Consider the following 12,939-nt stretch of genomic DNA (forward strand, 5'->3'; position numbering starts at 1 on the left):
CGCGTGTCATATGCATACGGCCGAATCAATTAAAATCGTTGGAAATTTAGTTTCTTATTTGTCAACCTATCAATGAAAATATCGTTTTCGATATCATTCCTTCGAGCTTGCTACCGTACTTATATTCGGATCTTTCCTAATTTCAAATTGTTTTCCCCGTAATCAGGATTTCGTATCAACGAAATTCTTTAAATAGTACAAAGTAAATATCGATAATCTTTCAAACGAAATATCTCTTACGTACGATTCATGATTTTCTAATCAATTTTATTTCGTGATATTTTCTTCGATCGTTCGTTCTTTGCCGTATTATAGGCAGATAATAATTTTATTGTAGTGCGCGCGCGCGCTCGCGCGTGTGTATTATATAAACTACTGTATCGATTTTACAACCTTCCAATGAGTCACATCCTGCAGTTTGAAAAACATTGCCCTAGCTAGAGGGAGCTGGTTTGCTGAATTCTCGAAAGGCTCTGGAGGAATGAAATTTAGGACAAGGTCGGGTCACGCGTGAAATTCCTGCGATAATCCCACTTTTTTCGTTGGTCAAGCATCAGTGAAAATATCAATAAGTATATCAGTTTCAAGGTTAAGTATTCAAAATGCGAGAACGGTAAAGAAAGAAGTAGAAATTAACAAAATTTCGAATATTTCATATTTATCATTTAGGTTAGGTAGTGTTACGATTGTACTCGTATTTTATTTATATTAGACGATATCAAGTACCCTTTCCGTTCTTTAGTTTATTCTCGCCTCTTCTCGTCTCGTATCGTACGTAATGTAGAATTAAAAGTGAAATCTTCTTTCGAAATCTTACAATAGTCGCCTTTCACTAATCTTCCGATAATTTCTCGAAATTCCTACGTGCACTTTTCGAATGCTTTTCGAGAAAATACGTTTGCAAAATCTACAAAAATATGTATCTAGAAGAATCGGCGTTAACTGACGCGAAACCGACTAGTTCTTGTTTTACGGTATTTTATCAAGTAATCAAACTTTCTATCCGTTGAACGATATACAAGTAATACTTGGAGAAACGTTGCACGATCAGCGAGGTTACAATATTTTGCGCAAGGTAACACACATAGTACGATCTTTGAACTTTGAATTCTCTTTACGTTAAGCACGATATGCGCCGTAATATATTTTCCAAAGTCTCTAAAGTTTAAAGTAACATCTGTTGCGAATATATCGCGTCGATTGTGCGATAAATATGCAAGCGGTCGTTCAAATTTATCAATGTTGGCTATTTAAAGTAAAACGTTAGCAAGATCGTTGGTGTGTGATTACGGGGACGAATGGCCTCGTTTGACTTTACCTGTCTTCTTGATACGAGGAAAAGCGTGACCTAGTTTTCATTGATCGCAATAGGCAGCAAATGTTGGAAAAGCGATCCGATACGAGAACGCGGAAATTATTAGCCGAACGCAAATTGAAAATGAATAGTCGCGCGACAAGTATGTTTTCAGGGAAAGGAAATTGGTCGAGTGTTCGTCGACTTTGTTAAATCGGAATTCGTCGGCTATACGCGCGTACAAAGACGGGAACATTGCCGTATATTTCAATGGATTGTTTACGTCCGTTATAAGCCCTGCTACCGGAAATATGTAACAAAAGGACACGATCGAGCGACAATAGTTCTCTTCTTCTTTCTCTTCTGTTCTTCTTCTGGACAGATTTTACCAGTATCCGTGTACGTACACAAGCGTGTAGATGTACAAATATGTAGGCGGACCAACGAATGAGCGCACGCGCTACCCTTTGTCTCTGCTCTGTGGGTTCGCATCTCCCAACCTCTCGAATCTAGGCTGTTACCGTGGCAACACAGCTACCGAATAGAGAAAAGAGAATTTTACCGTACGAGGAAACTTTTCTATCGATAAATAAGACAAAGTTCAACGTCGTTTTCAATTCTTTAAACAACGATTACGATCGTAAATCATTATTATTGTCCGCACTTATTGTCCGATGACGTATCTTTAAAACTGTCAAAATTGATCACACTCACGAATTGACACTGTGAAAGAATGGTCTGACGAAATAACAATATGCTCCTTCTTATAATATATTCATATCGGAAATATAGGACAAGCTAGCGGTAGCCAAAACGCTTCCTCTCGCTATGTAACGCTTCCTTCGTTGTCTATCCATCTAACTTCTCATTTTCTAACGTCTGCCACTTTCCTTTTTGTGCGTCTATATTTGTGCGTCTGACTCTATGAGTATGTGAAAAAAGAATCGAGGAAAACTCGGGACACGCTGCAATAAACTCGATATATCAAATTTTAATTTTGTACCGATTTAATACGCCGATATGCACACATATGTATATACACATACATATATACGTAAATAAAGTTATCATTACGTATAATCTTTCTTTATGTTTCAGGTTAGTATCGTTATTCGTGTAAATTTGGACCGGGAGAATGGCCGGTAAATTACAAAATTTAGGAAATTTACCAGTGTCGGAATCTTGTTCTTCGATTATACGGTAAGAGAAATCGTCGAAGGAACGTATAATTTCTTCGTTATATTGCCTCTGTATTTATTATTCCGACAAATTTATCGAAAAAAGTTGGAAACTCCGATCGAAGGACTTCTTGGAGAATGTTGCGATTAAGAACAAGAATTACGACACATACTATAACATCGCGTTATTTTAACACGATTTCGATGAAATTAAGAGATAAAATCTTCCTCTCGTTGATCTTTTCCCTCGTTCTCTTTGCGTTCATTCAAATTAATCTAAAAAACATGTTGAAAAAAAAGAATAACTCTGGAATTAAAGGAGAAAGTGTTTTCGCCGTGGTTAACATGCAGTTAATGCGCTGGTAATGTTATATAACCTTGTATAAATCGTTATTAAAATTAATTGGTTCCACGTGATGGCGATTATCAATAATTTTTCATTTTACTCGTTGAATCACGAAAGATGATTCACGCTTGACCTCGGACCAGGGCCCACACGTGTTTCACAGGTTATTTTCCATAATGTGTTCGAAAATCAATCTGTTTTCTCCATAGGAAAATATAAGTTAAGTTTTAGTAACGTCGATGATGCCTAAAATTAAATACGAAAAATCGCTACGTTAAAAATGTGAATCAACGATACATTTTAGAACGTTTCTGAAATGATTCGTATGTACGGTAAATATTTAAAAAAAGTGAAAATCCTGTTTTTTTGTAAAAGGTAATAATTGATCATGACATAGAAACAGGCTCGTTAAACGAACGATAATCGCGTGACGTTTGCGAGGTGGGAAACACGTGGTAGATGAGCAATGCAAATTAACGTATAAAGTGGTAGAACAAGTGTACGAATTAGATTGGGCAAGCGGCGAGTAAACGCGCGCGCGTTCGCGGCGAACAACGGAGGACGAACGGTCGACGAATAGGCAAGCAAAGTCGAGCAACTGAGCGAGCAGCTGACGCTGCGAAATCAATATTCCCACGTGAAGAGGTGGACGATGTATTATATGTACTTAGATAGAGGGCAATGTGAGCGCCGCGTCGCACTGTACCGTTCCGCTATATCTTTTGTTAATCTGCCCACCTTTACTCGCGTAAACTCCTTATCTGCAAAACAGATTTACAAAGTTAAACGAAGAAATAAGTTTTTAACAAATGTCTCCGTATAACGTTTATAGCATTCGCTAGAGCACTCGCATACCACCGACGTATTGTTTTGCGTTGAATTTTCTTACGGAAAGTGCCACGTGAACAAAAATGTGGATATTTCAGAGGACGCCTCCCCCCCCCCCCTTAGAAGCCGATATTAGCGGAAGGTTTGTCGATCAACGCGTTAATCGATAAACCTATCGGTGCCGTTAACTAAGAAATTAAATTGAAAAGATTGGTTGGACGGTGAACGTTTGGATTCGATTATACTTGTATAGAGAGCAGAGGGAAAGAGATAAAGAAATAATGAGTACACGACGACGGCGGGGTTGAAAATACTGAGACGTCGGAAGCGCACAAGTGGGTAACTGTGATCAGGTGACGAGGGTAGGCTGGCTAGATCGTCGCGTCACGGTCCGTGGTCCGTAATCCGTAGTCCATGGTCCGTGGTCCGTGATCCGTGATCCGTGCTTCGCAGTCCGTAGTCCGTGGTTCGTGGTTCGTAGTCCGTGGTTCGTGGTTCGCAGTCCGTGGTTCGTGGTTCGTAGTTCGTAGTTCGTGGTCGAGGTAGTCACGCGCACTTTCGGTCTTCTCCTCCTACTTCGGTCCCCCCTCCCCTCCGATCGTGCTAGCGTTTTCTGGACGAAGTTTCTCTTGGGTTGTATGTTGTATAGTGTACGTATAGGATCTCGGCGGGCATCGAGAGAAGGAGACGAGAGAAAGAGATCGGGAGTCGCCGGTTGGCACTTGTGTGACGCGTTTCGTTGCGTTTGTCTCGTACGGTTCGAACCGTCGCGCTCTTCTTTCTGCCGTGTTTTTGGAGAGAAGCTCGAATGACGAGCAGGTCGCGTGGTCGTCGTATAGTCGGAGTTGGAAGTGGGCATCCGTCGTTCGGTGGTTCCTTGTCGTCACCGTCGTCGCCGCCGTCGTCGTTGTCGTCGCCGTTTCGTCGATCCTTGGGGACGAGAACACGAAGAAAAGTGCATTCTTTCGTTCGATGCGTTTTCGTAGCCGTTCCAACGTCTACGTGTTCCACGGTCTTGACGAAACCCGCTAAAATTGGATACCACGTCGACCACGCGATATTCGTAGCTGACCAACACCAAAGACGAGTCGAATGATGCGCAGTCGCGTGAAACCGCTTCGCCAACGATAACAAGGAAAGTACGAATTTCTTTCAACTTCCTTTGCGATCTACCTCGTTCTAACTTGCGTCAAAGTGCACGCGTTGCTTCGTTGTTTCCTACTTTTTTCTCCTGATCGCGACGTGCATCGTTTAAACTCAACACTAGCGCTTCTCTTTTACGTAATGTTACAATATTTCTACGACGGTAAGTCGTCGAGTTAGTTGATGAGTCGTCGTCGTCGTGTCGAGAATCGTGAATCGTGACTGACTGACATCGTCTTCCAAGAACTCTCGACGATCGTCTCACGAAGTCCGCGTTCTTCGAGGAAACTGAATAAAGAAAACCGAACGAAACGTTACGTATACATGATCATAGCCATGGAACAAAGTGGCACGCGATATATTTCGAGCATTCGCGAAACGTTTCATAATTATAGAACTATTTGAAAGTTTGGTTATTCGTTGCTCTCCAACTATGCGCGATTATCGTTTCACGTGTCTTGGAATTCGGACGAACCGTTGGAGCCGACGACTCTTGGATACGGTATCTCGAACGATGGTTCGAACTACGATTTATTTTGAGTGCGTAAAGTGACGGTTTTATCGCGCATCAACTAATACCGCGCATACCTAAAATAGCGACAACGCGTCCTCGTAAAACTCGTTCACCGCGCCTGCCGCTCTGACGTAAAACACGAACAAACGCCGAACTCGAAACTATAAACAAACGTCCACGAGTTTGCTAAAAGTTGCGCTTCGCAGCCACTCGTTCTTTCCGCGAGTCGGCTCGATTTTCTGCATTTTCTTGCAAACGTCTTCCTCGAACCGAAAACATTCGTTTCGATTTGCACGAGTATCCCCAGTGGAGAAGAAGAACGGTGGTCAGTTCGATCGGGCCTTTTGATGTGCAAGCGCGGCTCGCGTAGAGTGGTGCGTTCGGTAAGAGTCGAAGAACGGTAAACCAACCGTTAGTAGGTGAAAGAGCACGGGACGGGACCGGGGCATGGTACGAAGCCACGATGAGCAACGAACTCTCGAGCGAGCGAACGGGAGCGAATGACTCAGGCTCGGGCATCCGCGTGACACAGATATACATACATGTGATATATACAAGCGCTACGACCATTGTTATTCTTTCAACCATTCCACCATTCCTACGATTTATTATTCTACGAGTGGTCTCATCGCTTTTGGTACGTTAGTATATATGTAGCTGATGCTTTTCGAAACCATCGTATGATAAAATCAAATTCTACCCTTTGGAAAGTGAGTAACGTCAACTGTAACCTTCGATATTTTTCGTTTCTTTTTTCAACAAATAACAAGAGGCGGTAGCGCGTTGAGACGGTTTTTTTTTTTTTAAATTCTAACCAATGTTTATTCATCGAGAACGAAACACGCTTGCACACCTGGGAGAAATTGCTTGTATCTCGCAACTATTCGGATCGAACGAAGGTGTTATTTTTCTCAAAGGTCGTCTCCGCTGACTATCAAAGAGGCGTTATTCGTAAAGAGACGTTCCTCGAAGGAAAAGCTTTTCCTCGAGCTACGCCTTTGCATGGAACCGATACGGGACTGTTTTTACCCGGATAAAGCGATCGGATCGATATCGATCGTTTACGACTACTCGTACAAGCTACGGATACAAGCAACCGGATCAAACCATTTCGGTTTGTCGGTAAAATTGGCAAATGTTGAAAAATGTAAACGCGAGAATCACTGAAAAGAAGAAGAAAAGAAAAGATTCAAATTACGTATATTCGTATTTGGCCGATACGTTTAGCTAGAATCGATCGCGTATAAACCGTTATAAATTGTGCGATATATGTATTAAGTTTGAAAGAGCGTGGAACAGTCGAAATACTTATTTTTATAAGTATATTGCAAAGCGACAAACTTCTTCGAACGAGCCTATTGGTCGTACAAGTACGACAGTTTTGACGTTCGTACGAGTGCACTTGCCGGCGATAGCTGAAAATAAGCATAGCTTTTTAAGAATATTGTTTGAAAGAAAGCAATCGTTGGATCGTGTTTCGCCTAAAGCTACGTTGACCTCTCGTTTCCAATCGAGCAAGGATATAGGCCGCGTCAGGAACGTAGATCAGGCTAGTCTTCTTTCGTCGCTACGTTTGTTCGATATCGCGAAAATAAACGATGCTTCTAATCTAATTCACGTTTGAAAAGAAGCAGAATCAAGAATCGGGCTTCGGAAAGGGTCTCTTCTCAGAAAATCGTATGGTTGTTCGGCTTTGTAGGTGAATGTACCGTTTGTTTAATTCCGCTATACCACGCGATGAATTCTCGTTTAGCGTTACTCCAAGAAAATCAATACATGGACAATAAAACTTATTAAACAATAAAAAATTGATTACCGAGGTTACTCACGAATACGTACTGTCCAATCGTAAATTGGTCAATTCCGATCGATTCGCGACATCGTTCTGAATTATTTGCTGGATCGCGCGATAGCTTCGAGCGGAATAATAACGTTTTACTTCGAGCAACTGTATACAAAGAATGTATGTATATGCATATCGACCTAAAAAATCGTATTTCGTATTTAATTCGACCGGTATATACCATGATCGAACAAAGCCACTTAGAGTACATATACCTGCTCCGAAGCGAGCACAAAGTCGTCTTGCTTCGATTTTCCTTCGGTCAAGATTGTATACATACATACATACGTATAACCATATCGATTGCTGAACGATTCTACGTACAAAATCGACGGAATCGTTACGAATAAACGTCGAATTAAATTTAATAACGACGTCTCTTGTTAATCTTTTTCTATATTTCTACGTTAGTTGTATACGCGTTATATTTGGAGATATTTTTTGGGGGCACATGGAGCGGTATCGAAAAAGAAATCTTCAACGAAATCTCGTCGAATTTAGTAGCAAAAGTATCGATCAATGCTGCACCGAGCGGTCGCCGCGTGTATCCTCGAGATAAATTTAGGTGCTGCTACTGCTTTTTAGATTCGTCGTATATAACTGTGACGTCGGTCGCGAACATTCCTTGGTCTTTCAAACCAATCATAGCGAATAAATTATAGCAGCGCTTTTATCTCTTAGCAGATATTCGTAATTGTATATTTACAGAGAATTATCGTTGGTTAAAATTATACGGCCTTCCACACGCAATTAACGCGCTTCGTTTTACGATACTTCACATCGCGTAAATGTGTACGATGAGAAAGTATAATCAACCATCGTGAAAATGTTTTTCTTACTCCGAAGTTTGTCTTTGAAGATAGCGGAAGAAAATAAAAAGGAAAGAAATCTCAAACGAAAGGTATAAAAAGTAAAAGATAATTTGAATCGAGTTTTAGGAATCGGGAACAGAGAAAATGACGATGAATTATGAAAAAGGCTTGAATCAGCGAGTGTCGGTAGCGACGAAATGGAAAAAAATGAAAATGGATAGGAAGAAAATATCGGTAGAAAACGTCGAGCGGCTAGTTCGCAGCAAATCGCGAAGATAAACGAGAGTTTGGAAGAAAGGAGAAGGAAAAACACGAGTTCTGACAGCGTTGAAAAGAAGAGACGAAAGTAAAGCATCGTACGCGTCAGTGATTAGCGTATAAAATCGCGCGTATCGACATACGTAATTTTCGTAGCATCTTGCAAGCAGGAATGATTGGAATTGCAAGTATCTCGAAGAATATCTACGCAGGATTTTTATGGCGGGCATTACCCGTTCGTTCACCGTCGCGAAAACGTGAGGTGTTTGAAAATGCATGCCGTTTGAACGCCGTAACCGTCGATCACGTAAAAAGAAATCGATTTTCCGCGATTACTCGCCATAGTGCGCTAAGGAAGAAGGTGCTCGATCGCCTTCGTTATTTACACGGTCGTCGAATGTAAATAATCTTTAAAAGTGCTGACGCCGATAAGCACCATTACCACCGACGCCTACGCATACGTGACTCATGCTCTCGATAGTTGGTACGTTCGTAGCGTAACGCGTGATACGTATATGCACGCGATACATACATACAGCTAATCTTTAGTCCTTCGCCGTTCCCCAATATAGCGCTTTTTTCTTGGTTGTCCCGTTTTCCCGTGTTTCCCTTTTTTCCGCCATAGTTTACGCGAATTATCGTCAGAACTCGATAAAAATATAATAAACGGTCCGAGTAATTGTGAACGCGTAGCAATACAAAACGCGCATTCCTTTCCCCTTTCTCTTTTCTCTCTGCCTTTCTCGAGTTTGATCGTTGCGATCGATACATCTGCGATTCACGAACAGAAGACGAACTTGACGTTTAAAGCAATTTTAGAGTAATTTCAAGCTAAATATTACGATATCGACGTAATCGAACGAGTATTACAATAGCCCTTGAGGCTGAATAAACTTACGCTTATTCTTGCGTATTATCTCACCTGCGTTTCGTTTCCTACCTCTGAACGGTTTCTCTTTATCCGCGATAGTCGATCAGCGTCGATCAGATTCGATCCGCGTCGTTATCGTTATAGTCGTCGTTATTTTCGAAGAATGAAAATAATTCATTCGACGACATCGTTCGTTCGTCTGAAAATGGCATGAATTTCTGAAAATGGCATTAAAAATAATCGTTTAACCCTATTTGTGAAAGCGTTATGCCTCAAAGGCAAAGCTACGAGGAAATTTTTAGATTTTTATCTGAAATGCTTTGGCAAGCGTTTCCGGTCGAAAAACCTCGATGCTCGCCCACTTACGCCAACTTGCGGTAACGCGGTAGACGGCTCGCAGCGTTACTCGATGTTCTTACTCGAACACGTCCAGTTTCTCGCATCACGCGCATACTCGTACGCTTGTTGCAAGATGTTTCGAGAAGTTGCGTTCCGTCGTCGATACTTTCTATAAAGATATCCTCTAATTTGTGTTTTACACACGACATTTCGTTTTATCGAACCTTAAAGAGGAGATCGATTCTAATTGAATTTCCAAAGAATGGAATTTCGATGGTTTATCGCGATACGGAAGAGATTCGAAACGAAAGAAGACCAGGCAGAACATCTCGGATATTAGTGAGACAGCGTTTTGTTGATTGCACGCGCGTTTCCGAGAGTAAGTGGCACGGTCTAAACTTAAGAGCATCTGCGATGATATGTTAACTTTATTCGATAATGCCGGCGATATTTGTCGATAACTTGCCATGTGCCACGTACACCACCATAGTTTCTGCCTCGTAATTTCTTGGCGCGCGTGATATCAGAGGCTTTGGTCGTAAACCTTCGATTAGCAAAATTTCGAAAGCTTTGATTTCCTGATTAAACTTTGTTGTAAAGTACAAGACCGTTTCGATGATCGTTCAATTTGGAAAAGAATCATCGACGTATGAGATGAGGAAAGGACAGTTTAGCAAGGAAATAAGTAATTAATTCATATTTTTATCGGTTTCCTTATAGGGTTACAACGTCACGCTTCCATACACGTTTCGCGCACAGTACTCGATACAATATAAAAAAATATGGCAATGTACATAGCTAAAAAGGTGAATGTATATACGTACATAGTTACTGGCGTTGCTCATAGTTAAAACTATATTCGACTCGATCGAAGGTCGTTATAGCAAGATGCAATCAACGTTCTCGCTTTCACACGATTTCTAACCGAAGTTCAACGACGTTGCGTACGTAATATCCAAAGTTCCGATAATTTTATTCTACGCTTTATTCTGTTGCCTTTTACGATTCATTTTGGCAATGTACCTGTTTATTCGTTACATCGCGGTTTCTTGTACGATAGTTCCTCGACGTTAACGGGTATTAAATATCGTCCGTACAGCGATCGAAACGGGAAACGCCTTCCCTCGAAAGTTTTTGAAATGTCGGCGTTTGTCCGCAAATCTATCGTATTATTTATCAGCGTACAGGATATTTATCATCGTGCCGTTTGCCGTTTCCAATTCAGCAGTTCAAGTCAGTTCAATTGTCAATGATATCTACGTTGCTTGATCGCGATTTTGCAGCGATAAGGTGGTTTCGATGTCACAAACGATTTTGGTGAAAGAAGGAAACGGAAGTACCCGTATCGGAATAGTCGCAAACTCTTCGACCGCGCAACGTCGAAGGAACAGAGAAAACCGGCTAGTAACGAAAACACTAACGGTACGCGTTTTACGCAATCGGTGTCGAAGAGAAGCCTTAAGATCAACGGCGTTGCGTATCTTCGATCTGCATCTTATACTCGATCGTAATCGTTTTCCACATCGTATCGCGATAAATGTATCTAGCGATTTTTGAAATTGTTTGAAATATCGTCGAAACGAGTCGTAATTTTATCGGATTTTAAAGCAGAATTATCGAAGATAGCACGAGTGTGTCAATCTCGACGATCGACAGATTTTCTTAGTATTCCAAGCGGCAAGAGAACACGAGATTAATTACAAAAGTGGCAACGAAGAGCCGGGTAGCGTGGAAGAACGTTGAGGCACAAGAAGAACGTTGTTCGCGTGTCTTATGTTACCCTTTATTTGCAGACTGAACGCAAGAGACGCGCAAAGTATGGCTTCTAGAATAGTTTAATGCGGCCTTGCAGACCGTAATGTAATCAGCGCGTGACGTCATTGTACCTACTCCCTAGTTGTGCGAGGATCGAATCGCGAAATATACCTTGAGGACGAGTGTACCGGAGACGTACGCGAAGCTGGCGAATCGTGCCGTTCGATCTCTTCGGTATATCTCGGTACATATATTTCTTCGATTCGATTTCGTATTCGTATCTTCGCGTCTGTGTTCGTTCTCGTATCTTCGGTAAAATGGTCCTCGTCTTCGCGGAATCGTAAGGGAGCAGCGACGTTGTTCTCTCGTAAGTATAAGCCACATGGTCGAGTGAAACGGAGAACGAAAATGTATCAACGTTTCTCGTTTAGTTTCGTTTCTGATATAATGCTTGTTTCGAGTACCGCGATCAGTTCCCCGACTCGACGTTCGAACCTTTTAACGCGTAAACTTACTCAGGATTTCTAAGCTTCCTCGATGTCGCTGTTACAGTTAGGTGACATCGTCGAAAGCACCCGATACGAAGGATATTAATCGATGTTGTAGATTTTCGATTCCGTGACTCCAGTACGCAAACACTGTCTCGACCGAACGTTGCACGATCATTCACCGCAGCCATTATTTAATAAACTCCAAGGCTAGTCAACTTTTGCTCTACGCGAGAGAACGTTCGTGTTGCTTTCGAGACGGCCGATATTCGACACACGGCGGACGAACCGACTATTTCTACGTGTCTCTTTACAGATATCCGCCAATCGTATCGATTCCAGACTACAGCGTCTTTCGATGTAGCTCTATAAATAAAATTTTGGGAAGATATCTTGCGAAACAACGACCGACGATCGCGCAATAAATCGAGGAAATTTTGAAATTTCGGTTGCTGGCCCTTCGCATCGCCGTTTTTAACTAGATCGAAGAGTTTCGGTGCGAAAGGATTCGTGTCATTGTCACGGCACGAGACCTCGCTTCTGGAGATCGGTGTGCGGCACTCAGTGACCTCCTTTTGCATGTATTACAGGGGTGCTGGAGATGGCGGCCACAGAGAGCACGATCCGTTTCAGCGGCCATACATTGGACAAAGCTACAAAGGCCAAGGTAATTTCTTTCTTTCTCTCGCGGACAATCTCGCTTTTCGTTTTTCATTCGTCGTATTTCTTATCCTTGCGTAGTAAATTTCAAACGGTTGTAAATCAATGTTTGGACGATGCGTACAGATATTTGTAGGAAAAAGGCACGCTAACCATGGCATTTTCATTTACATTGCCCTAGTAAGAGATTGTTTAACCCATTTTTCGGTATATGCGAACCATGCACGTACGTGGATAGTTTGCTTTTTCTATCAACATTTATATGCTTTTGGCTTTAGGTAACGTTGGAGAATTACTACAGTAATCTGATAGCTCAGCACATCGAGCGAAAGCAAAGGCTCGCGAAATTAGAGGAATCGTTGAAAGACGAAGGTCTGTCGGAACAACAGAAGCAGGAGAAACGGTTGCAGCATGCTCAGAAAGAAACTGAGTTTCTTCGTTTGAAACGTTCCCGACTTGGCGTCGAAGATTTCGAGCCTCTCAAAGTTATCGGCAGAGGTGCTTTCGGAGAGGTAAATTTGCGTTGCAGAAACCTGGATAATAAATTAATTAAGATGTTACCGTGATCGAGAAACTGTTCCTCTCTAAAAGAAACGCGTAGAACGCGAAC

General features: G+C 41.9%; 1 protein-coding gene and 1 long non-coding RNA gene across 16 annotated transcripts in view; one reads left to right on the forward strand and one right to left on the reverse strand.

Moving 5' to 3' along the window:
* The window catches only part of LOC126915084 (serine/threonine-protein kinase tricornered), a 43,756-nt gene that overhangs the window by 24,228 nt on the left and 6,589 nt on the right, over nucleotides 1-12,939 (forward strand). For 9 of the 15 annotated variants that reach the window (XM_050719459.1, XM_050719454.1, XM_050719453.1 and 6 more), the window contains 2 exons: nucleotides 12,260-12,336; nucleotides 12,608-12,841. In XM_050719459.1, the coding sequence (XP_050575416.1) occupies nucleotides 12,260-12,336; nucleotides 12,608-12,841 (311 nt within the window). Of the gene's footprint in view, nucleotides 1-2,392; nucleotides 2,495-4,374; nucleotides 4,786-4,813; nucleotides 4,953-9,305; nucleotides 9,806-11,390; nucleotides 11,549-12,257; nucleotides 12,337-12,607; nucleotides 12,842-12,939 lie in introns of those variants that run through there. The other 6 variants (XM_050719463.1, XM_050719462.1, XM_050719465.1 and 3 more) reach the window with 6 other exon arrangements.
* Nucleotides 1,080-2,393, reverse strand: LOC126915176 (uncharacterized). The gene is made up of 2 exons (XR_007710053.1): nucleotides 2,009-2,393; nucleotides 1,080-1,828 (listed from the first exon to the last, which is right to left on the reverse strand). It is a non-coding gene; the product is annotated as an uncharacterized LOC126915176 (long non-coding RNA).

The sequence above is a fragment of the Bombus affinis genome, chromosome 4 (genome assembly GCF_024516045.1).
Source record: "Bombus affinis isolate iyBomAffi1 chromosome 4, iyBomAffi1.2, whole genome shotgun sequence".
NCBI classification, from domain to species: domain Eukaryota; kingdom Metazoa; phylum Arthropoda; class Insecta; order Hymenoptera; family Apidae; genus Bombus; species Bombus affinis.